Here is a 26,155-nt window from a genome sequence, read left to right as displayed (position 1 = left end):
CCACTTAAGGGGCGGGGGTTGCAGGATGTCAGCTCAAGTTTTTGCCCTCAACTTGCTTTTTTCTCTCTCATCAGCTGAATCTGAAAAAAGACGGAAAATGAAAATAGTTACAAGTTACTCATTTACAGTGGGAAATATTCTTATCCAATTCCATTTTTTAAGGACATTCAGATTCCAACCAGAAGGCTGCTTATTGAGTATAGTCACACCAGAAGAATGAATTGAATGATCCCAGTGGCTATTATCTCCTTTTCCTCAGAAGGGGCATATATACCTGATTGCTAGATAAAACATATTGCTATTATCTGGAGAAGACATTCACCAAATAATAGATTCTTTGTTTCTCCCCTTTTTAGCTTCTAGGCAAACTTTAATTTTTCTCTGAATAAATTGCATAGCAATGAATTAAACACAGACTTGATTCTGTCCCAGTCTTGAGTCTCTTCTATAGTTTTCTCAAATAGACCCTGTTCTTGCTGTTTGCTTGTTTTATGTGTCACAAATACATGATTTGGAAGGTAGGTGATGAGCTAGGTTTGAAATATATTGAGTTTGAAGTGCCTCGGGTGAGAAATATCCAAATTTTAATTGAATATATGAAGCTTGAACAATTTAGGAAAGAAATTGAGACTGGAGATAGAGATTTTCCAGGTAGAACTAAATGCATTCTATTTTGGTTATGTAACATCTTCTAAAACCTCTGTATGAGTATTTATCATTACATTAAAACTATTTATATATCTGCATCCTCCACACCAGACAGGAAGCTCCTTGGGGGCAGGGATGGCCTCTTACTAATTTTAGTAACAGTAAGGGCATACTGTAGGTGTTTAATGGGTGTTAGTTGAATGAATGAATGAATGAGAGTAAACTGGATAATGGAGATACAGGAGATGAGGGTCAGTGACAGAACTTTGGTATGATAAGTACAACAGAGAAGGCCCAGAGACAAGACCACTAGATTTAGCCACAGAAAAGTCATTGGTGGAATGCTAGGGAGGAAGTCAGAATTTAAGAAGTAAAAGAAGAAGTCGGTGGAAAGGGAAACCAAGAAAAGAGAATCATGTTTAGAAACACGTCACCAAATGTTGAGAAAAAGTGCTTGCTAAGGGGTAGAGTCTCTTTTTCCTTGCTAGGAGCCATCCATACTGTGGGGGACAGGCCACCTGTCATTGGTGCTTTCTTGCTCCCTTCCTCACTTGGGGGCCAGGGCTCTTCATAAGGGAATCCCTATCAGCTCTACCAGCTCTCACCGTTGCCTTATAGTAGTGTCCATGGTTCTAGTCAGGTCTGCCATGACTCATAGTGTGACCTTGGGCAAGTCACCCCCTTCTATCTGCACCTCTTGCAGCTGACAGGTTGTCAGGGCGGGGCGGGGCGACGGCGGGAGGGAATGCTGTTTGGATGACTGATGAGGATTGTGAGGTTTCTGACTTGCCCCCTGTTGCTTTTCAACTATAAATCACTTTGCCAGACACCAGCTGTCCTGCCCTCTGCTTTAGAGTCTCAGACTCTAACCCACCTGTTGTTGGGGCCCCTCCCAACGTCCTCCTCCCACAGCTGAGCTCACAGATACAGCACGAGGCGGCATTGCCCTGATCACAGAAATTAGCTTCAACCATTTAGATGGACTCTAAGTGATTAGGCCAAATGTGTAGCCTTCTCCACCTACACTAAACAGCCAAAGAAATGAAGTTGGATGGGATGAGAACCAGTGCTATCACAGTCTTTGAAATTGTGCTTTTAGATCCTTCCATTCCTTCTCACCTTTACCTTTGGTGTTCTGGGTTTTAAAGGTCACGGAGACTTCAGTTTTTCATTGCTTTTTTCCTTCTTCTGTGGTCACAAGGAACCTTAGATACAGGGGATTGGGTTAATCATTCTCCTTAATTTGTAGCCTTCTTTCATCAGTGGTCCATGCAAGGCCTCTCTTGTTTAATTTTTTTATTTACTCCCTTTTATCTCACTGCTCCATCCCATCCAAACAACACTCACCATAAGCAACCCTCAAATATTTTTAAGTTTTTTAATGTTTATTTTGAGAGAGAGAGAGAGAGAGAGAGAGAAAGGAAGAGGGTATGATAGAGGCAGAGAGAGAGAGGGAGAGAGAGAATCCCAAGCAGGCTCCATGCTCAGCGGGGAACCCTACACGGGGCTCAATCTCATGAACGTGAGATAGTGACCTGAGCCAGATCAAGAGCTGGATGCTTAACTGACTGAGCCACCCAGGAGCCCCAACCCTCAGATATTTTTAATGTGTATTTTTTGTTTGTCTGTGTTCTTGAATAACAGGTAATGCTCCTAGTATGCATGTACTTAATAAAATTTAATAATATATCTTATTCCACCCAGTAGAGCCAAAATGTTATTTTAATATGTAAACAATATAAAAATTATTGATAAGCTGCATTACATTCTTTTTTTTTTTTTGGTACTAAGTCTTCAAAACCCAGTGTGTTTTTTCTTACAGTATATCTCGGTTTGGATGTTAAATTTTCATCAGAAATACTTGATCTGTATTTAGATTTTGTAACTTAACAGTTGAAAAAGTAGATTCACATACTAAGTTGTTCCAAGCATAATTTAAAATTTTCCAATACCTGAATCAAGTACCAAAAAAATCATTTTCCTTTAATTTTTGCCTCCAAAATGGACAAAATAGCTTCATCTATTTTAAAAGAATTGATTTGACTTAAAAAAAATTTTTTTTTATTTTTAAATTTTTTTTTTTAATTTTTATTTATTTCTAGGAGAGGGAGAGAGAGAGACAGCGTGAGCAGGGGAGGGTCAGAGAGAGAGGGAGTGACAGACTCTGAAACAGGCTCCAGGCTCTGAGCTGGCAGTCAGCACAGAGCCCGACGCGGGGCTCGAACCCACGAACCGCGAGATCATGACCCAAGCGAAAGTCGGACGCTTAACCGACTAAGCCACCCAGGCGCCCCTAAAAATTTTTTTTTAAATGTTTTATTTATTTCTGAGAGAGAGACAGCATGAGCAGGGGAAGGTCAGAGAGAGAGGGAGACACAGAATCTGAAACAGGCTCCAGGCTCTGAGCTAGCTGTCAGCACAGAGCCCGATGCGGGGCTCGAACCCACGAACCGTAAGATCATAACTTGAGCCAAAGTTGGACACCTAACCGACTGAGCCACCCAGGCACCCCAGAATTGATTTGACTTTGAAGCAAAAGCATATCAGTATCAAAAGTAGGTCCAAGTTAAGTTAATTCACTAACTCTTGTGTCAAGTCCATATTATTTTATTTACTTTATTTATTTAATTTTTTTTAACATTCATTTTTTGGAGAGAGAGATAGAGTACGAGTGGGGGAGGGACAGAGAGAAAGGGAGACACAGAATCTGAAACAGGCTCCAGGCTCTGGGCTGTCAGCACAGAGCCCGACGCAGGGCTAGAACTCATAGACCATGAGATCATGACCTGAGTCAAAGTCAGGATGCTCAACGGACTGAGCCACCAGGTGCCCCTAAAGTCCATATTATTAACATGAAATTCAAGAAGACATTGCATAAATTGAAAAGGAATTCTGAATTTATTAATATCAACAAAACAGTTAAACTTTTCTTGCCATTTTTGCAGCTAGTTTATATAAAGCTGTTGATTAAAATCTGCATGTTTATGTTAGACAAGTGTGTATTAATTTGCACTGTGAGAGGCTTCAATTTTAGCAGAAAATCTTGTACCTACCTAAGTTGCACATAAGAGTTTTCTTTCCTTGGAGCTTGAGTTGTAGCATGTTCATATGCAGTGTGGCATCAGTGAGATTATATGCAGATATTTTAAATTTATGGAAGTGTCATTGTGGCTTATATCTTGTTCAGCTTCTTACTCATCACTGTGTTTCTTCTGGGTATACATCTAATCTTTTGCTTCTAATGGGCATGGCATTGTCTCAGTGATGGAGACTCACCTTGCTTCCACCTTCTGCCACTGTAAGTCATGCTACAGAGAACCTTCTTACTCATGTCCCTCCTGAACTGGTGGGATTTCTGTCAGCTCTCTACTCAGCTTGATTGCCCTTTTAAGCCACAAAGCACTTCGACCTCTATCCCATGTATTCCCTAGCTTTTCTATTTCTTTGCCTTTCTTTTTTTTTTTTTTATGTTTATTTTTGAAAGAGAGAGACAGAGACAGAGTACAAGTGGGGGAGGGGCAGAGAGAGAGGGAGACCTAGAATCTGAAGCAGGCTCCAGGCTCTGAGCTGTCAATGCAGAGCCCAGTGAGGGGCTCAGACTCACAAACCATGAGATCATGACCTGAGCTGAAGTCAGACACTTAACTGACTGACCCACCCAGGGGCCTCATCTTTCTCTTTATCTCCTGTAAGATATTCTTTATTTTGCCCTTCAATTTCCTAATGTTTTCTAGCTGTGTCCGTTATGCTACTTTTCAAATCTATTGTGTGTTCTATTTTAATTATTAATTTTCTATACCTAATATGTTGCTTATTTTATGAAAGCTTTTTTTTCTTATTTCAACTATTATACTTTTCATATCTGATATTTCTGTTTGGTTCTTCTTTATGTTTTCTTGTCCTGTATCATAGGGGTAATATTTCCCTTTATCTCTTTTAGCATATTTACTAAGCTCCTTTTATTTATTTACTTATTTGTTTGCTTGTTTATTTTTAAGGGAGAGAGAAAGCTGGGGAGAGGGGCAGAGGGGGGAAGAGAATCTCAAGCAGGCTCCATGCTCAGTGTGGAGCCCAATGCGGGACTCGATCTCACAACCCTGGGATCATGACCTGAGCCAAAATCAAGAGTAGGATGTACTAAGCTTCTTTTAAAATCTTGGCCTGTTGTCATATTTCTACTTAAGGTACAATCTGTAATCAAGTAGGTTGTGTCCTTTTGAATTAGTTGTGGTCCTCACCTGCCTTGTTATTTTGGAACATAGGTTGCTCTGTCCGACAGTGCATGCCACTGCCATCGAGCTTAGGGAGGGGGTAAGTGTTGGAGGTAAATGAGCCCTAATACTGAGAACAGCCTCCCCCCGCCCCCAGGGCAGAGTGAAGCAGCCTTGGGATGGGGAGACACTTTCAAAAAAACTTTTTTAATGTTTATTTATTTTTGAGAGAGAGCGTGAGCAGAGGAGGGACACAGAGAGAGATACACACACAGAATCTGAAGCAGTCTCCAGGCTCTGAGCTGTAAGCACAGAGCTTGACACAGGGCTAGAACCTACGGACCATGAGATCATGGCCTGAGCTGAAGTCAGACATTTAACTGACTGAGCCACCAGGCACCCCAAGAAAGACACTTTTTAAATTGTAATTCATCTGCCCTATGAGTTTAGGGGATGAGGGAGAAAACAACTGTCCAAAGTTCAGTTGCCTCTTACCTGTTTTGTTTTGGTTTTTTTAATCAGCTCTTTCCAAGCACCGTGCATCTTCAGTGTCCTGATGTTACTGTAACCAACACCTGGATCACAGGGTTGAGTCATACAGGAGATGGGGCATCACTATGTTCAAAGGCAGTAGTGGTGGGAAAGAGAGATCAGAACCCCAAAGCTCCTATTTTGTTTTTTTCCTGGTCATCCCACAGCCATGCTCGGCTACATCTCTCTGACACACACACACACACACACACACACACACACACACATCACCTCCTTCATCTAAGGGGCTTCTCATAGTTCTTTTCATTTCTTGGTGTTTTCTCTGTATAATTCTTCTGTTATTGACCTTGAGAGAGGGAGCCGCATCCCCAGTATTTCAATCAGGACGCAAGCTCAAGGATTGTGGGCACTTGCTCTGTGTTAGACACTGTTCTAAGGATGTCACCCGTGTTAACTCGTTTAACCCTCTGAGGTTATGTTGGCTGCCCCATTTTGCAGATGGGAAAACTGAAACATAAAGAAGTTAACTAGCTTGCTTAACTAAGTCAGCACTCTAACCCAGGCAGTCTGGCTCCTGAGTGGTCCCTCTTACCCTCTGCTGATTCACCCAGTGCCCTGTATGGGGACAGATTAGTGTTGGCATTGCCCCATGATGTCTAGCTTATGCGTTGGCCAGAAGAGAGGAGGGAGGGTGACTAGGACAAGGCATTAAGAGCCAGGCCTACTGTCAGCAGCATTTGATCCCAGGCAGGAGACTCTGGTGGATCTTTTTCAGGACAGGACACAGGCCCTGCGTGGCTAGAGGGGAGGGGAGAAGGGCGAGTGAGCATGCGTAAGCCCAGACTAAAGGAGGGCTGATGACAGTTCTCTGTGCATCTGTCTCCGAATTTGACGTGGGGTATAAATGGGTTGGTATGAAATTCTGTCCTGCGTTTTCCATCTACTGAGTCTGACGTCCTTCCGGTGAAAGCATATGAGGGCGCTGGGGCAGCTCTGGCTCAGGAACCATTCGGTGCCTCCCAGAGGTACTGGTTAGGTTGCCAGGACCCCTGCCACACTCAGTTCTTCACACCCCGCCTCTGCTTTCCTTCTCTCTTCTCTTTGCTCTGATTGGTCCACATTTATTGGAGGGGGAGGCTGTCACAGATCCTGTGCAGGATACTCTAGATGGACAGGGCGGTAAGAGTCAGCGACTGTGAAGCAGAATGAGGACCATGAAAGTGAACTCTCTGACTCCAGTAACAGGCACTTGTGAACCGTGGGCATCGTGAGCTGTGGTAATACCAAGGCCAGCCTCCGGTGTCTTGATTCTTGATGCATGGCTCTTCCTGGAAAACCACATTCTCCTCTAGCTGCTGCTGAAATGCCAGACACTTTTTAAGCTGGCGTTGCTTAAAGAATCAGAAACTGGTTTGAGGAGTGTCTCCTCCCCTGCTGGGGCACTTGTGGCCTACGGTTTCAGGCAGGCTGGCACCTCATCTGAGTGTGGCTGACACGCAGGCCTCCTGGCCCAGGGGACTTGCTACATGCTTTTGGAGCCACAAAATATGTCACACTGTGGCTACCCAGCTGCCATCCTCCCCCCGCCCCCATTCCTTTCCACCTCTTCCTCATTCCTAAACCTACACCTTATAATCCCAGCAGCCACTGCCACCTTACCTGTCCCTCCTCCCTGTGGTCCCCCCTCCTAGAATTCCTTCTGGGAAGCCTGTGAAACCTGAACATTTGTCTAGCTTCATCTGCCTGGGAAAGCAAAATGAAATTCACAGCCAGGAGTGTTTCCAGGGTTCCAGGGATGGTTTGTGAGGCTTGCTTACGATGTTTCACGCAGATCTCACAACAGCTTGAGAAGGAAATGTTTACTGTGGAAGGTCCTTAGGGAACTGAGCCCAAGATTAGGAAATGCAAAACGGGGATTCAGCCCTATGCTTGTCTGCCTGCCTCTAAAGCCCACACATACCCTTTCCGTGTTGGCAAGTGCTCAGCGAGCCCCATTTGGTTTTCCCAGCTTTCTAAGCTCATAGCTCTGTTCCCAAGCAGACTGGATATTTTGCTTCTCCTTAGAATTAAAAGAAAGAAGGAAAGAAAGAAAGAAAGAAAGAGAGAGAGAGAGAGAGAGGGAGGGAGGGAGGGAGGGAGGAAGAAAAGAAAAGAAAAGAAAAGAAAAGAAAAGAAAAGAAAAGAAAAGAAAAGAAAAGAAAAGAAAAGAAAAAGAAAAAGAAAGGGCACCTGAGTAGCTCAGTCGATTGAGCATCTGACTTCAGCTCAGGTCATGATCTCATAGTTGGTAGGTTCAAGCCCCATGTTGGGCTCTCTGCTGAAAGCCTGCTCAGAGCCTGGAGGCTGCTTCAGATTCAGTGTCTCCTTTGCTCTCTGCCCCTCCCTACCTTGTGTTCTGTCTCACTGTGTCTGTCAAAATAAATGAATGTAAAAAAAATGAAAAAAGAAAAAGATAAATGAAATTAAAGGAAAGAGGGAGAGAGAATCCCAAGCAGGCTCTGCACTGCCCAATGTGGGGCTCTAACCCACGAACAGTGAGATCATGACCCGAGCTGAAATCAAGTCTGACACAACTGACAGATCCACCCAGGCGCCCCCACCCCCACCCCGCCGCCAACTCTTTTGAGGATCAAACTTCTTATTAGAATGGTGAGAATAACTTGTTTCTTAGCGGGAAGGGGACGTCTGAGAGCATCCCAATCAGCCGTTATTTTTAGACTCTTAAACCACAGAATACTTTTTTAGAAAATGATCCTGGGGCCCCAGTACATAAAACTCAGGAGTAATGCTGGCTCAAATGGCAGGGAGAGCTGCGAACCTGGCCTCTCTGTGTCCCTTACAGCCAGAAGAAGTTAAGGAAGACCTGGGTGTCTGTTGAGCACTGTTTGAGAGCTCCTGATTATCTCTCATTTTAGAGATAAGCAAGCTGAGGCCCAGATTGGGGGAGTGGCTGGCCAGGCCAGGGCTAGTGTCTGGATCTTCGTGCTTCTGGCTTGCAGCCTTCCACCAAGCCCTGGCCTGTGTGTCTTCGCAAACCTGCAGCACCCCTGGTCCAGGAAGGGGATGCAGTGGGAGTAGAGGAGGGGAGAGGCAGGGCTTCCGCTCTCCTCCTTCCTCCTCACCAACCACCTGGGCTCCCAGCCCCGTGGGGAATGAGGATGTCAGGGAAGGGACAGACAGGGAAAAGGAAAGGTGCAAGCAGAGGCACTGGGAAGCAGGTAACACAAAGTCAAAGGAAGAAGGTGAGGCAGAAAAGGGGTAGGGTGAGGTGAAAGAGCGAGTAGCTGTTTGCTGTCCCAGCCAGGACCAGTACTGGCCTAGGGTTTGCATCCTGCTCTAGTTCCCCTTCGGGCAAGTCCTGGCCCCTTTTCCTGCCTCAGTTTCCTTTAAAGGCTTCCCTGCTTGCCAGTGGCGAGAGCACACCTAGGCTACGGGAGCGGTGGAGTAGAGTAAGCTCCACACACTGGGGGCCAGAATTAACTGGCTCAGCTGTGCCTATAAATAGCTGGATGTCTGGAGGCTGCCTAAAGGTCTCTCTGGGCATTAGACTCCTCACTTACAAAACCAGGTAGGCTAAGACCAACTTTAAGGGCCCTTTCAGTTAGGAAAGATCTGGGAAATGGAGCGTGGGCTCGGGGAGCCTGGAGAATGGGCCGGTGGGCGCTGCTGGCTCCTGGACTTGCAACCCTAGGAGCTGGCGGGGAGCTGGCAGAGAGCCGGCGTGGCGGAGTCTGCAACCCTGTGTTAAAGGCGAGGAAACTGGACTTTTCTGCTTCTCTCAGCTTGCCCTCTCCTTACCCTCTGAACTGTAGTCTTAAAGTTCAGCTGAAACCAATTCTGTGTGGTGGATAAGCTTTTGTTGATGTTTTCTGAACACTTTATAGACTTCCAGCGTTTTTTACAAAAACAGTACATGCTCATTGTAAAAATTTCCACTATACAGTTAGTGAAAACAGTACAAAACTACAAATTGCTGTCCTGCTCCCTTCTCCCCCCCCCCCCCCCCCAGTTTCCAGGAGTATTTCTTTCTAACAGTTTAGTGTGTAACCATCCTGAGCTTTCTGATGGACATGGACGTATCTGTGCACACCTGCCCCATAAATTGGATTGTGCTATCAATGATTTAAGCATAAACTTTAGAATCAGACATACCTGGGCTGTAATCCAGGTCATAGCTAATTAGCTGAGTGACGCTAATTACCCGACCACTTTTAGTTTCAATCTCCTCAAGTGCAAAAGAGGAGTAATAATAATATCTATTTTATAGGGTTGTGGCAAAGATGAAATGAGGTTTTATATGAAAGCACTTAACTGCCTGGTATACAGTAAGTACCACACACACACACACACACACACACCTGCACATGCATACACACAGAGTCCAGGGGCACAGAGTGAGTTAGTTTTCTGACCTCCAGCCTCATTGACTTTCAGCCACACCTCCCTGCCTCTCACCTGAGACCCCCCAGGCACAAGTTCAGTGCTCAGTACTTGTTGAATGAATGATTGAGGTTGGTGGGGAAGGAGGAGATAAACCCAGGGACTTGAGTCCGATGGAGCTCCTAGGTTGCCTGCTCTGGAGGATGGAGGGCTTTACCCCGTGGAGAGGGAGGGTGTGGGGACAGTGTGGGTTGACTGGACCAGCTGTTGCTTCAGGGCTCCAGGCCGGAGGCAGAGCCGAGGCCCCAGAGTGGCTCTCAGCTTAAAGGAGCCTGGCTTAAAAGGAATGTGCAGTGGGCTGCCTCTGCTCAGGAGGGGCTAAAAAAAGCCTCACCCTCCCCTGGGCTTTGTGTGAGGGTTATCAACTGCTCAAGTCAGCTCATCTCTCTGGCTGGACTCTGGCATTTTTGAGAGGGTCTGTTTCCCTGGCCCCTCTGGGTTTCCACCGATTGGCAGGAAGGGTTCAGCCTGTCCCAGAGGTGGAGGCCAGGAGGAGTGTGAGGTGGGGGTGGGGGGCTCATTGCCCCAAACCTGGTGACAATACACAGTTGTCAGCTGTACCCTGCTGGTGTTTCTTCCTTTTATAGTCAGAACAGATGCTCTTGCTCTCACCCAGCCCCTCTGTGGGGGCTCCTGCCCAGGATAAAAGGGGAGGGAGGCGGCCCAGTCTCCTGTCTCATCTCCCAGGCGCCACATCTCTTGATTCCTTCCCACCTCCCACCTCCACCGAAGATCCCAACAGGACAACATGCCTCCCAAGAAGCCTGAGCCTAAGAAGGAAGCAGCCAAGGCTGCCCCAGCCCCTGCTCCTGCCCCAGCTCCAGAACCCCCCAAGGAACCTGCCTTTGACCCCAAGAGTGTCAAGGTGAGTGAGCCTCCGCCACTGGGAAGAAGGAGGGGATGAAATTCAGGATCCTGGCTGTCCTGGACCTTGGAGATCTACTTCCTGGAGGTGGGACTGGGGTGAGGGCTGTGGTGTCCATGCCCCACAACACAGTGCACAGGGCGGGGGAGCTGGTGTCGGAGCTGGTGGGGGTACTTGGGGTTGTAGGCCTTTCCCCTCAGGAATGGGTTTCTGCTCTGTCACCCCTAATTTACCCAGCACAGTTAGAATGGCAGGGAGGTACAAGCAAGCAAGCAAGCAAGCAACCAACCAACCATTCAGCCTTAAATTTTAAGGCACTGTGGGAGCCACCATAGCAAAGAAAAAGAGACTGGCCCTTTCCTCAGAGGTAGTACAGTGTCCTTCTGGAGAAGAGACACGTAATGCTAACTGCCAGTGCATCTTGGAGGAAGTGATTTAAACAGTGAGGGAGCAGGGGGTCTGGGAAAGGCTTTGCCTGTAAGACCCTTGCAGTGGGTGGGTCGTGGGGTAGGAGAAGCTCTAGATAAGGTGAGAGGAGGCTGGTTCCCTCTCCCCTCCCCTCCCCTCCCCTCCCCAGGTGGTTCCCTCCCTCTGTGGCCTCAGTCTGGGCTCCTGGCTGGAGTGAGCAGTGAACTGGCCCATCGCAGGCTGAGACCTTCCCTCTAACCTGGTGAGAGAAGGGAGCCTGGTTTCTTCTGGTGCCCTGGCCCTCTCCCCTCTTTGCCTTCCCTGCTCCCTCTCACACCAGAAGGTTCCTCTCCCTGGAGCTGGTGTAGGCCCTGCCTGCTGACTCAGTCACTTTAGGCCTCCCAGCTATCAGGTCCAGCTGCTGAAGGAATGGGTCTGGGAGGGGATGGGCCGAGGAAGGAGGGGTCAGAGGCCTCTGGAGAGTGGAGCAGTTCTGAGCCTTGGCACCAGAATGTAAGAGGTCAAGTGCTACTGGTATGAAGAGCTATTAATAACAGGTTGGGAGTGGTGGGCCCCTGGGGATATCCACCAGTGCAAGGCTGGGGGTGGCGAGGAATTAGATCAAAATAAGAGCTCAGGACTGGGTTCTGTGATAAGCAGGCAGGGAAACAAGCTCTGGGCTCTAATTTGGATGACCCTCCCTGGCCGCTTCAGTGTTCCTCCCAGCACCCACAGCCCCCTGACACCTTGCAGTTGTGCCAAGGACCTGGGGTCGATCTATGGTAATCACTACAAGGGTCAGGAGTCAAGCAGAACTGGATTGGCCAAGAGATGGAGGCAGTTGCACATCCCTGGGCTTGGTTATGGTCCACATGGGGGCAATAGTGTAAGACCTTGAAAGTTCCTGGGTCATACACGACTCCCACTATGGGCAGAGCCTAGCAAGGAAAGCTGACTACTCCCACCCCCATCAGAATGCTTTTATTTCTTTAAAAAACAATTTTTTAAAGAAAGAGACAAACAAGGATGATGACTTTATTTTTCATTTTTGAGAGAGAGAGACAGAGAGCAACCACACAAGTGTGAGCGGCGGAAAGGCAGAGGGGGAGAGAGAGAGAGAGAGAGAGAGAATCTCAAGCAGGCTCCACATTCAGCTTACAGTCTGACAGGGACTCAATCCCATGACCCTGGGATCATGACCTGAGTGGACGCTCAACTGACTCGAGCCACCCAGGCACCCAGGATGCTTTTATATCTGCTTTGTTCTGATGATGCGCTACTCTGTAGGACAGTCTGGTCCCTGGCATCTGGATGGCAGTTGCCTAGTGACCTCTGATCAGAGCCTTCTCTTTGGCCTTTTGCTTCTTTCCATCTACCCACCTCCCCCAGTTTCTCACCCCTGGTTGCAGTCCTCTTTCCTATGTCTGGAGCTTCCAATCATTAGGGTTGTTGAAATTGCTTTAAAGTGAAAAAAGAATTTACGTATGCTTCATGAGGACTGTTTCTCCTTTTATTGTACTTATCCAGTTCCTTTGCTTAGAAGACTCCACTCAAAGATAGAACAAAAGTAAACTTAAGCTCAATATGTGTGGTTACGACCATTTATACTGATTTTATGTTTTCATACTAATTTCTCTTGCACAATTACTCCTGGGGCTTAACACATTATGATGCACCATTTCCTCAGAGAGTTCATGCGAAGCATCCTTTACCCTATTTTAGGGGTTCCTTTACCTTCCTGACCAACCCCACCTTCAGCAAAGCCCATTTCTGGCCACTGCCAGTTTCCTTCCCAACCCAGTGTAACTCCTCCTCACTCTCCTAACTCCTTCCAGTCACCCCCGGAAGTCCCCATTAATAGAGGTCAACCTGTGGGGGGCAGAGAGGGGCCACAGCATAGGTGGCAGAGTTAGGACTAGAAATGACCATCCTAGAAGATGTGCCAGGAGTGGTTACCATCGCTGGTGGGGAGGGTGGTGCTAGGGAAGGACGAGGAAGTAACACACAAAATTCCAAATTACAATGATGACTCATGCTTGTTCATTACCATTCATTTTCAGAGCTTCCCACCTGCCTCTTCTGTACTCAGCATTGGATTATCATGAGTTGTGGGGGCGAATCCAAAATTTATTCGTTTCCTCAACACATAGTCTTTGAGGCCCTACCCGGCGCCAGGCATTTCTGTGAACAGTAACAAAAATGCCTGCTCCAAGGGAACCCTGGCCTCAAGGGGCCCCCCACCCGGGGATATCTAGAGGCAGGACCACAGGTCATGAAACATCGAGGACCCACCTAAACTAGTTTCGCTGTCCCAGTGCCTACGAGGGAGAGGTGGGGGTGGAATGGGGTGAGGGAAAGGAAGGCGTGATAGAAGGATGTGTATCGCCAGTGGAAGAGGGAGACAGAGGGTGAGGAGTGGTGGGCGCCCAGTGGGGGAGGGATTGCGGTGGATTGCAAAGTAGGGATGAAAGTGAGTGCAGTTTTTTGCCGGCTACGATGAGGAATTATTTACCTTTGATCCAAAGAAATTATAAAAGGGAGTCAGCATCTAGGGTATTTCTCTTTCCCTCTCATTGTGAGCCATGGCTTCACAAGTGGTAATGACGGCAGGTGCTCTGGCGGCTGTGCTATGTGATAGCCTGTCAGCTGTGGCTCCTCCATCAGGAGACTGGGGTTCTGGGCTCAGTCTCCTGCCCTGCTCATTGGTGGCCCATGGGAGGTGACTCCAGGCCACTTGTGCTTTGGGAGCCTTTGGCAGTCTCAGCCCTCATTCCTGTGTTTCCCTCCCCACAGATAGACTTCACTGCTGACCAGATCGAAGGTGAGTCCTGACAACCCCACTCCCCCCACCCCCACACCCTCTGTTGCACTTTCCTGGAGGAGGAGGAGGAGGGAGAGGAGCAGTTGTCATCTCGGTAATAATAGTCACTGTCATCATCATCGATAACCTGAATTTGCCAAAGGTTTTCTGTGTGCCCATTTTCAACTACAACAGATATGTCTATCCTTCCTTCCTTCCTGCCTGCCTTCCTCCCTCTCTCTTTCGTTTTTCAGAGAGAGTGAGTGGGGGTGGGGAGGGTCTTGGGGGTGGGGGGAGAAATGGAGACCTAAGCAGGCTCCATGCCCAGCACGGAGCCCTGGGGTCATGACCTGAATGCAAACCAAGAGTCAGATGCTTAACTGACTGAGCCACCCAGGTACCCCTAAGTGTGTTATTTCTTAAGTATTTTACGTGGATTAACTCACTTAATTCTCACAACAACCTCATGAGGCAGAGACTGTTACTACTCACATTTTATAGTGATAACACTGAGGCACAGACAGGTTTGGTAGTTTGCCCAATCTTACACAGGCAGTTGGTGGTGGAGCCAGGATTCAAACTCAGGCAATCTGATTCCAGACCTGAATTCTCACCTATTCTGCTAGACTGCCTGGAACATAGTAGATGCATAGCACAAATGTCTTTTTTCCCCGTCCACTGCCCAAACCTGCTATTCAAGATATTTAGAACTCTCATTTCTGTTCCTGGTATTGGAAAGCCCTCCTTAGGTCATTGACATCCTCTCCCTCATCCTGTAGCCTGCTGAGGTGCTCACCCGCTAAAGGAGGAAGGGCCAATGGTGACTTCGAGGTGTGTAGTCCACCTGTGATTCCCACCACCAACCCTTCTCCACCTCTGAGGAAGACATAAAGTGATATTAAGTACAGCTTCAAGATAAGCCTCAAGATCTCCTACCCTGCCACCTGATTACTGGCCATCTCCTGTAGGAGTCTGCTGTTCTGAGAATAGAATATTTCATCAAGTGATATCTACTTTATAGCTGGGGCTCATGGCCATTGCACCTTATCCGTTTTCCCCACCAGATGCCTCCAGGACATAAAATCATGGGAGCTGGGAGGGACCTCGAAAGGTCCTCTGATCCAACCCCTTGATTTTAAGCACACACTATATTTTTAAAAAGTAGACTAATAAATGGTTGAAAAACCATATACTACTTAAAAGTAAATAATGAAAAATAAAAATATTTTCCCCTTGCTTTCCTCTCATGCTGATCCCTCTCCCAAATCCATTGTTAATAAGACTATATGTCCTTTGAGAAAATATAGTAGTATATCAGTATGTATTTAAAAAATTTATATATATTGAGTCATGTGATACATACTGTCCTATACTTTCTACTTAATACATATTTGGATTTACTAATATATAATATATATTACTTAATACTGTATCTTGGTATCTTTTTATAGTTAACACAAACAGTTCTTCATTTTAAAAATTACATTATTTTATTTTTTTAAATTAATTTATTTATTTTGGGGTGGGTAGGGGCTGAGACAGAGGGAGAGAGAGAATCCCAAGCAGCCTCCACGTTGTCAGTGCAGAGCCCTACTCAGGGCTCGATCTCACAAGGCGTGAGCTCATGACCTGAGCTGAAATCAAGAGTCCGATGCTTAACTGAGTGAGCTACCCAGGCGCCCTAAGAATTACATTCTCTAAAAAAGAATGGATGTACCTTTTAATTTAATCAGGCTAGCAGTGATAGACCTTCAGGCAGTTTCCAGTTGGGGGGTATCAGCATGCTTTCCCCAGAGGAACTTCCTAGCAGTAGGTCAAAGGATACATGCATTTTAAACTGTAATAGTTATTGCCAAACTGCCTTCCCAAAAAGTGATGCCAGTTTACCCAAAAACAGGGCATGACAACTAGTGGATACATTTTGAAATTTATGAATTGAATCTGACTCTGCTTTTGCAACACTCTGTAGACACTCACTTTCAGTCAATAGCCTGCAGTGCTGCAAAACACTTAAAACTCACATCAGTGTATTTTACTTAAGTATATACTTTGGTGTAGACATGAGCATAGTGGTACTCATGAGGACTACAAAGTCAACTAATGATACCAACTTTTCATTTCCCAAGTGGGAATTGTGGTCAGAGCCAAGGGCAACAGCTGGTTGTCTCTTTTCCTCCTTAAGGATTTTTGGGGCTGTGGCCTAACTCCTTTCAGTCTGTCATCCCTCTGACCTTGAAGGTATTGTTTCTTATTTTGGACTGGAATTGTTTCTGTTTTAATTTTACTCTTGCTATCTCTTCATTTGCTCTTTGATGAAGCTGAAGATAGTTTTGTGTGGTATGCTAGAAAGAATGTTATTTGGAATCAGATTTTGGCATTAGCTCTAATTCTACCATTATTGGCCATGAGACTTTGGGCAAGACACTTTTTTGAACCTTAATATTCTTATTGGCAAAGTAATATATTTGGTTCTTTTCAATTCAGAAATTCTGTGACTCTATTCAGAATCCTCTACATATCTTTCATCTACTTGAAGATAGTTGTTGAATCCTGTCATAGCTTTATATTCTCCAGGTGATATGGTTCCATTTTGTCTTAACAAAATGTTTATTCATTTTTGAGAGCAGGAGGCATGAGTGGAGGAGCGGCACAGAGAGAGGGAGACAGAGGATCCAAAGTGGGCTCCACGCTGACAGCAGAGAGCCTGGTGTGAGGCTAGAACTCATAAACCTAGAGATCATGACCTGAGTCAAAATCAGAGATTCAACTGACTGAGCCACTGAGGTGCTCTGGTCCCATTTTTTAAATGCTATTTTTTTTTTCTCATAGGAATTAGCTTCTAACTCTTGATTTACCAGTCCCTCTCCAGATTTCCATATTCTTGTAGGAAGGGATTACCACATTTGCTCATTGCTCTAGTAAGCACCTGACTACTACAGACTATTGAGAAGAGGTTTCTTCTGAGCCCACGAACATCACTTCTCATACACCCCAAGATCGCACTGGCTTTGTCTTCTGCCTAGTAGCAGCCCTAAACTTCAGTGTTTAGGGCTTCTGTGCACACCAGGACTCTGCAGCAGGCTGGAGCATTAGCAGGCACAGCAGATCCTTCTCCCCTCCTCCCCCCTCCTCACTGTTTCCTTGGTGTCCTGAATCCTTGGCCAGAAGTCACATGCACACTAACCTATAAATGAGGGTAGCAATACCTATAGCATAAGGTTTGTGTGTGTGTGTTTTTTTAATGTTTTATTTATTTCTAGGAGAGAGAGAGAGAGAGAGAGAAAGACAGCGTGAGCAGGGGAGGGTCAGAGAGAGAGGGAGTTACAGACTCTGAAACAGGCTCCAGGCTCTGAGCTGGCAGTTAGCACAGAGCCCGACGCTGGGCTCGAACCCACGAACCGTGAGATCATGACCTAAGCTAAAGTCGGACGCTTAACTGACTAAGCCACCCAGGCGCCCCAACATAAGGTTTTTGAAATGTCCTTACAACATTATTAGTGCAGAGCTTGGTCCATTGTAAGTGATCAAATACAGGTCATTGTTCTTATCACTTTCCCTCCTTATGTTCCACCCTCCTAGTGAGTTTCATTATGTTCTTTGATGAGGGGACTCCTTCTTTTATTAACTCTGACCTCAGTCTTCAGAATGAACTAAAAAAAGATCAAAAAGTCTGAGTTCAGATTCGGCTCACACGTATTCACTGAGCACCAAATTTGTGCTAGAAGTCATGATCATTGCCTTAAAAGTTAAAAAAAAAATTTTTTTTTTATCCTAACAAAACTGTGAGGTGGGTGTCATTTCCTTTTGGCAAAGGAGGAAACCAAGGTTCGGTGAGGTTAAGTGGCCTGGCCAGGATCACATAGCTAAGTGGTAGTGAGATAATACACCATTGTTTGAGTATTTACTATACACTGGATATTTTCTTAAGATTTGTAACATACATTATTGTATTCAATTTGAATGTAATTTAAGAACCCTATGAGGTAGGTGTCATTTACAGAAGAGGAGAGGTTTATGGAGGTTAAATATTTACTTGCTTAAGGTCATACAGCTAGTAAGCAATGGAAATGGAATTTGAACTCAATTATTCAGTAATTGAAAGACATGTGGTTTTATATGTTTTTAAATTCTTACAAAGCCCAATAAAGACTTGCAAGTAACCATCTTGGGGGAACTTGCTTTGATGTGCAGAATGGTTTGTAAATAATCCCTAAACAGCCTCTAAGGGATAAGTGTTTCTAAAGTACTTGGTGAGGATTAAAAGCAGCTTTCTTCCTAAGTGGTTCTTTGGTTTATATTGTTAATCTATCTGCTTAGTAAACCATTTCTTTGCCATTCCCAGTCCGGATTATCCCCAGTAATGAACTGGTTGAATCCAAATTAATGAGGAATTAAAGTTCTCTGCAAAAGGCCCAGGAGTGCCTTAATTCGGCCCTGCCTCTATGATACCTGACCTGGTACCTTCAGGGAGTCTAGTCCCAGCTCTGAGCTGGCTCTGGAAGTAGGGAATACAATAGCCACCATTTGTTGGATTCCTTTAAAATACACTAGACAACATGCTTGGTGCACTTGGCAACCCCCCCTGCCCCCCAGCAACCCACTCAGGTGGACATTGTATCCCTGCTTAGAGCTAAAAAAGGAGGGCCCACTGAGGCTAGTAGTTTGCTCAAGGCCACTAGCAAGTCAGTGTTAGAGCTGGGGTGCTCTGACTGTCTCCACCAGGTCAGCTTGTCTGGCCTGGAAAAGGCAGTGCTGATAGTAGCCAGCTTTCGAACAGGTCTTATCACTTTGCAGTGTGCCCCCCCGGCCCCCCACTGCCACCTCCTTTGACACTCAGTGGAGCCTTGCTCCCTGTGTTTGCACAAGGAAACGGAATCTTAGCTGGGCTTATTCTGAGCTACTCAGCAGAGCCAAGATGAGAACCAGGGAATCCTGACTTCTGAGCTTGTGCTGTTTTCACTTCCCTGCCATTTTTGACAGTCAGGCACCTCCCCTACAGCAGGGGAGGGTGGATGGATGGCAGCAGTGAGGCAGGGGAGGTTATATGACCATGACTGATAGAAGAGACCCCAGGCGGAGCGCTGGAGTAGGTCACGCAGTCTCCAGGATTCCCCTTTGATTGTCAGAAGATGCTGTGGGGTAGTTCTAAGGAGCGGCTGGAACGATGGCCAAGGGGAAATACAAATGCTTTATCAATCACATTGAGCTGCCCTTCATCCTGGGCAGGTGGAGGCTGATCAGCCTCAGCCCAGGGGCCTGCAGTCAGGTCTTCTCTCTGCAGAGTTCAAAGAGGCTTTCTCATTGTTTGACCGGACGCCGACTGGGGAGATGAAGATCACCTATGGGCAGTGTGGGGACGTGCTGCGGGCACTGGGCCAGAACCCCACCAACGCCGAGGTGCTGCGCGTCCTTGGCAAGCCCAAGCCTGAAGGTCAGTGTGGGCCTTGTAGCTCTTGGTGTCTGTCCCACGGCCCCTGGGGCTCTTTCTCTTCTCCCACTTTAACCCTTCAAGGCCAGCCCCGCCTCCCCAGGTTAGGAGCTGTTCTTGTTTTCCTAGTGAGGTCGGAGCTCCTGGAGAGCAAGAGTGACATTATATTGCTTCAGTGTCTTCCTCTGATGCCTCAGGGGGCAGGGAGGCGAGGTGGGGATCTGACCACGAACCACCCGCTGGCACCCCTGCACCCAGTTGCTCTTACCCTGAAATGTCCTGTGACCACTATGAGTTGTATCACAAATACTTAGTTTCTAATGAGGGTCAGAGCACTGAAGATTGCAAATTACTCATTTAATAGAAGTTAGAGCAGACTGGAGATGAGCTCTGTAAAGATGTCTCTTTTGCTCATTTGCATTCAGTAGGTTTTGGGGAATGAGTTTCCAAAGTTGCACAAGGGAATGTGTCCCATTTGTGAATGTCACTTGTCATGTATGGTAGTAAGGTTAACAGCTGCTCTGACACACATGTCCTGAGAGGTGTGGGCACTAGGTGAGGCAGGCAGACCTGGCCAGAGCCCCCCAGTGGGGGCTGGGGGGCATCTCTAGTGGCTTCCTGGGCCCCACATGGATCCTTCCCCTCCTTCTCTTGCTGGTGATGACAGCAGTGTGGGGTGAAGGATGTGGACAGGAAAGGGTCAGAGGACCAGCAGGCCTGCTTAGAGATTAAAAGATGTCCTGGAATTTCCATGTTTGGAGGTTCCTATGTTGTTATAAAAGAAAGAATTGCCAACTCTTGTGGTATTTAAAAAGTAAAGCTTTCAACACACTACAACATGGGAGAAGTGGGCTAGTCACAGAAGGATTGCAAATTTATAAAAATTATTGATTCAGAGTTGCTCCAGGCAACGTGGTCTAGTAATGAAACCCAAAGGAAGAATTTTGCAAAATTCTCTTTTTTGTAATCTTATCAGTTTACCTCTGTGACCTGTCACATATCACAAGTCTACCTTGTGAATGTGAGGCCTGGTTCTGTGACACTTTGGGTGCCCTCAGATCCTGCTGCAGTCACCCTTAGCTCTCCTGCCTAGCTGGCCACCGGGAGGAGAGGTCTGGGTGGGAGTCATGGCAGCTTTTCCCTTCTGCCCTGGTCCTGGCCTGGCAGAGCTGGGGCAAGGCTCCCTGCTGACCCTCTGCTCCCAGCACATTCTTTCCTTCCCGCCTACAGAGATGAATGCCAAGATGCTGGACTTTGAGACGTTCCTGCCCATCCTGCAGCACATCTCCCGCAACAAGGAGCAGGGCACCTACGAGGACTTTGTGGAGGGGCTGCGCGTGTTTGACAAGGAGAGCAATGGCACCGTCATGGGCGCCGAGCTTCGCCATGTCCTTGCCACCCTGGGTATGCAGGCTGGTGGAGCTCTGGTGGGAGGAATGGAGGGGTGGGAAGTGCCCAAGTGGCATATGTTGGGGGTGTCCAAGGGCCCCTGTGTTCTGAGGATCACATCCTGATTCAGGTCCTATCTCCCCAGGCTCTGTAGGAACAACCTTCCCCAACTGGGTTTGCTCAGCTGGGCTTGGGAGGAGAGAAGAGCAGGTTGGCAGAGCAGGCAGGGCTGAAGCGTGAAACATGGAACCCAGGGCTTCTGACCTTGGCATTGCCTCAGTCACTGAGGTCCTAGTCTGCTGGCCCAGTGCTGGCTGTAGGGCAGAGGGCGAGGCCTCGGGGAGTAGGAGGGATCTAAGACACTTGCTTCCCTTCCAAAGCTTGGATGTCCCCCTCCCAGTCCCGGGGAGCCTTGGGCCTCGAGGTGGTGCTTGGGTTTTGCCTGTCCCTCCTTGGCCATCTGTAACTCAGAGCCTACTTCTCCAATCCCAGGAGAGAAGATGACTGAGGCTGAAGTGGAACAGCTGTTGGCTGGGCAAGAGGATGCCAATGGCTGCATCAATTATGAAGGTACTGGGTCATGGCCTCACTTCCTCGGGCACCCAGGCATGGCGGGCACAGTTTGGGCTGGGCGGATCTGTAGACTAGGACAAGGCAGATCCAGGGCCTGGAAGCTGTGTGGACCACATGGGTGATGGTCGGCTCCCATTGGATGTTCTTTTCCATCCTTGGAGTGAACAGCATATTATAACGGAAAGAGCCCAGAGTTTGGAGATAGATCTGTGATAGGCCAGCTGTGTGACTTGGATCAAGTCACTTACCTCTCTGAGCCTTAGTTTTTTTAAATCTCAGCAATGGGGTTGTGCTGGCACCTTTCTCAAGGTTGCAGGGATTAGCAGAGACAATGGAGCTCATTTTGTCCATCTCGGACTGTCAGCTGAGAAGACACAGGGCAGAGGGTCCGTCTCTTCCTCCAGCTGCTCCCCATCAACCCCAAATAAGAGAAAGAGTCATGGTCTGGGGAAAAGGAGAGGGGAAGGTTGGAAGTCTGGCAGTATATGGGAGGGGAAGAGGTCCCAGGGGCTGGGAGGTGCCAAGTGCGTGACTGATTTCTGTTTTCTTTCTCAGCCTTTGTCAAACACATCATGTCTGGGTGAAGCAGACCTCTCCAGGGTGAGTGCGGCCTCTCCCTCCTGGCCCCTTCTGGGGTCTGCCAGGGGCTCCCAAATACCACTACATGCCCTAGAGCTTTTCTGTTCCAACCCAGCCCCTCAGGGGAAACGGGGCGGTGGGGGTGGGGGGGTCACGATGGGAGAGCAACCTGGTCTGCCTACCTTTGCTCTCTGTGCTCCTGCCTCCCACCCTTGCTCCCTTCCAGCCTGGCCATGTGCTCTCCTTGGTCTCTGCACCCTATCTTGACCCCCATCAGTCATACCTTATGGCCTTTCTTAGGGTCTCTAAGGGTCCCTTAGGCCTGGGCCTCCTGTATAGGCTCCTGCATGTGCGAAAACCAGGTCCTGGGTAGAGGAGAGAGTGCTCCTGGCTGGTGCTCTGGACTGTGTTCCTATTCACTCCCTCCTCTGAGCTCCCCTGAGCCGAGGCCCATCCTGATTGGGGTATGGGGTTTGTGATAAGGTGTGGGGGTTCATCTAGCACTTTCTTTCAGGTGCCTGGCCCTTGGCCTTAGCCTTTCTGGGGCGAGTTAAGCAAGTGGCCCAGAGTGACTGAGCTGGAGCTGGGGTCCTGGACTTAACTGCTGTGTCACAGCCCCGAGGACTCCCTGTGAATAAACAGCTGGGGCGAGCCGGGCCAAATTCTTGGATTCCAACCAGTCTCTGAATTGTGTTTTTAAAAGTAATTAATTGAGGTGTGTGTGTGTGTGTGTGTGTGTGTGAGAGAGAGAGAGAGAGAGAGAGAGAGAGAGAGAGATGAATTTTCATGCATTTTCCTCAGAGAAATGAGTAGTATCTGGCATCTGGGAGACAAAATACACATAATATAAAATTTCCATCTTAACCATTTTTAGTGTATAGGTCTATAGTGTTAAGCATATTCACACTGTGTAACCAATCTCCAGAACCTTTTAATTTTACAAAACTGCAATTGTATATTCATGAAACACTAGCTCCCCATTTCCCTCTTCCCCAAGCCCCTGGTGATCACCATTCTACTTTCTATATCCATTAATTTGACTGATTTAGGTATCTCATGGAAGTGGAGTCATACAGCATTCGTCTTTTTGCATCTGGCTTGTTTCACTCAGCATAATGTCCTCAAGGTTCATCCATGATGTGACCTATGTCAGAATTCCCTTGTTTTTTAATGATGAATAGCATTCCACTGCATGTATGTAACCACATTTAGTGTATGGTCCTTGTTACTTGATGTGGGCCCCTGTAGGTGCCTCTTTCCCTGAGTACAAAGCCCCCAGGACCCTATTCAGCCCTGCGTATCCTGGACATCCTCCTGATTCACTGCTCAAACCCTGGGCTCCATACCCAGGACTCCAGCTCAGGGCCCTGGAAAGTGTCAGGGTCAGAGGGAGCACAGACCTCTGCCTGGGAGGGCAAGGGAGCAGCAAAAGGCAAGTGGGAAAAGGAGAGAGATGAGAAAACCAGGATTGGGAAGGAGATAGAGGATGTGATGAAGTTAAAGACAACACACCCAAGAGCAGAACCACTTATATGGGAGTTCCAGGGCCCAGTTACTCCTGTATGGGGGTCCTTTTATCCCTGAGAACTCCCCAGAGTGGATTCGATTCTCCTTCTCACAGCCTTTCTGCTGCCCTGCTGGGACATCCAACCACAGAACTTTGTGGAACATCTATAAATCCAGCCATTGTTGGGATTCCATGAGCCCAAATGGGAAGATTGTCGTGGGAAGCAGAGAACCACAAGCCCAAGTTTGCCCTTCTCAGAATTTGTAGTCTGGCTGGGAAGAGGAGACCAAGGCCCATGTATAAGCCTTCTTCCTTTGAAGAGGGGTCCCGCTTTGGGAGTAAACTGTTTGAATCATAAAACCAGAGATCTTTATGTAGTTGTAAGAGGGGTCGTTGACTCCAGTGGTTTTTAAACTGTTTTAGCTAAACTGACTTCTACTCTATGGGGAAACCAGTCATGAAGCTGATGGGAACCGAGCTCTCTGGCTGAGGCGGTGGGCTGGATTCCAGCTTCTTGGAATCTCTATTTGGGTTCCTTGGAACACAACCAGAAGAACACTGATTGAGCCAGACCTAACTGTAAAAATAAAAGAAATGGATCGTTAGAGGTGAAGTGACTTATCCAAGGTCACAGCTAACAGAAGTCCAGCCCACTTTCCCAGAATCTCCTATTTTTCCCATTTTCAACACCAACCTGCCTTTGAAATTTTTTTCCAAGTTAGGCTCTTGGGAGTTTTTCACTCTTGTTTACTCCCTACCATTCTGACTACTCTTTTTTGACCTTATTTATTTCTCCTTTTTGAAAATCATCTTCCCCAACTTGAAATCTGACATTCTGCCTCCATGTCGGGGCCTCATCAGATTTCCTTCCTTCCTTTCTTCACAAAGTGTTTATTGTTCACTATATGCATTTGTGAGGAATCGGGGCTAAAACTCCCAATGATTACAAAACTGGAAGTGTTTTCCTTGCCAAAGTAACATATGGTCCAGTTCAGCAATGGCAGGAGCATCCAGGGACTAACCAGGAAATGATTGCCAAATAGCGTAACAGCAGCAGGACGACTTCATCCTTGTAACTTATAGTGTAAGTTCCAGGGGACCTGGAAGGAGAGGAACCAGAAGGAAGTGACAGGGAAGATTCTCCCTGGGAGATGGGCTTGAAGTGGGACCTAAAGGTAAAGATGCCCCAAGGCTGGTGCTCAGCCCCAGAGAGCAAGAAGGTCTTGAACAGGGCTTACCAACTCCTTCAATAGACACTTACTGGGTGCCTACTGTGTGGATGGCACTGGCTTGGGCCTTGGGGATTCACTGTACGGTCATGGTCCCTGCCCTCGTGGAGCCTACAATCTAAGGGGAAGACAGACATTAAATGGTTGTAATCGTGTGACAGACAACAGCCAACATTCTTGGAATGCGCTATCAGTTATGGTTATATTCGTCTGTGAGTTACGAAGACCAAAAGCAGTTTGAAAGAAACAAAAGTGCATCTTTCCCTCCCATTGAAGTGCAGAGGTTGGCAATCCAGGGCTGGGATGGTGGCAGCCATTCTGCACAAAGTCCTCGGCACCCAGGCTCCTTTTATCTATGACCTCTGTTCAGGGTCTAAGATGGCTGCTCTGGCTCTGCTACCACTGCTACCGGAGGAGGAGGAGGAGTTCCGGAAGCATCCTCCTCTGACACCAGCACGACTTCTATGGCATTGGGCTTGTTCATGCCCTTGTCCTCTTAGTCACCCCGTCCCTCCACAGCCTCCCTCCGGCCTGGCGCGCCAGTCAGGCTCAGCACGTGCCCCACCTGAGAAGAGGTGTGGGTGAAAGGTGACCTATTTCCAAGTTTTTCTTTGGACTGACTTCCAGGATTTCAAACCACAACTCAGGCCATGTCTTCATCTGCTCGGGCCGCCATGACAAAATACCACAGACCATGGGCGCTTAAACAACAGTCATTTATGTCTCACGGTTCTGGGGGCTGGAAGTCTGAGGTCAGGGTACCAGCCTGCTTGGGCTGGTGAGGACTCTCTTCCGGTTTTCCTGTTGTATTCCCAGAGAGGAGAAAAAGTGGGGAGAGGAGAGGAAGAGAGACAGAGGTAAATCCATTTTGAGGGCTCTACAATCGTGACTTTGCCCAAATATGATTATCAAAGGCCCCACCTCCAAATGCCTTCACATTGGGGATGGGGAGCTGGAGCTTCAACATATGAATTTAAGGAATTCGATTTGAGGGCTGAATTTGGAAGCATAATTCAGTTCCCTAGCAGACCATATACTCTATAGGAATAGGACTGAGCCCACTGTGGTTCCTTCCACCACCCTGAGGGGTGGCCGACTATGGCTCTAAGAGGGTGGCCCTTCAGGAGATCGAATGAAGGTAGGGGGAAGGGGGCAAGGGCCGTCCCAGATCCTGTGCAGATGGGAGGAGGGCTCTAGCCTGGAGCCAGCAATGGTGCCATCTTGATGGGGTGATGGTCAATGATGGTCCTTGTGGAAGGACGAAGGTGACTGAATGTGCCCATAGGCCAGGCTTCCCGTCTCCCAGGGATTGGGACAATAAACACAGACCCTGATGCAGCTTCCTCACCACTCCAAACCTGTGGACAGATGCTGCAGAGGAGGCTTCCTGCTCCGGCTCAGAGAGGATGGGTAGCTTCATTGAAAGTTCCCACAGTCAGAGGGGATGAACCAAGGTAGGACACAGGGAGGAGATTTAGGGAAGGCTCCTTCTTACACTCTCCCTGCTCTGCCCCTTCCGTACCTCCTGTCCAAAGGTCATTGTGTGCATCCTGGCTCCTAAGCCCAGAGTCTGTCCTGCTCCCAGA

At 47.6% G+C, this 26,155-nt stretch overlaps 1 protein-coding gene across 2 annotated transcripts in view; it reads left to right on the top strand.

Moving 5' to 3' along the window:
- MYL4 (myosin light chain 4) overlaps nucleotides 1–22,509 on the top strand; it is a 28,593-nt gene extending 6,084 nt beyond the window's left edge. For both annotated transcript variants that reach the window (XM_039250650.1, XM_039250651.1), the window contains exons 2-8: nucleotides 10,506–10,656; nucleotides 13,858–13,885; nucleotides 19,146–19,295; nucleotides 20,523–20,696; nucleotides 21,174–21,251; nucleotides 21,810–21,854; nucleotides 22,348–22,509. In XM_039250650.1, coding sequence (XP_039106581.1) covers nucleotides 10,506–10,656; nucleotides 13,858–13,885; nucleotides 19,146–19,295; nucleotides 20,523–20,696; nucleotides 21,174–21,251; nucleotides 21,810–21,838 — 610 coding nt within the window. In that variant the 3' untranslated portion in view covers nucleotides 21,839–21,854; nucleotides 22,348–22,509. The remainder of the gene's footprint in view (nucleotides 1–10,505; nucleotides 10,657–13,857; nucleotides 13,886–19,145; nucleotides 19,296–20,522; nucleotides 20,697–21,173; nucleotides 21,252–21,809; nucleotides 21,855–22,347) is intronic.
- The last annotated feature ends 3,646 nt before the right edge of the window (nucleotides 22,510–26,155 follow it).

This window comes from Hyaena hyaena, unplaced genomic scaffold (genome assembly GCF_003009895.1).
Source record: "Hyaena hyaena isolate Hyena2069 unplaced genomic scaffold, ASM300989v1 scaffold_378, whole genome shotgun sequence".
NCBI lineage: Eukaryota > Metazoa > Chordata > Mammalia > Carnivora > Hyaenidae > Hyaena > Hyaena hyaena.
Note: the sequence above shows the minus strand (reverse complement) of the source record. Positions and strands in the feature narration are given on the sequence as shown.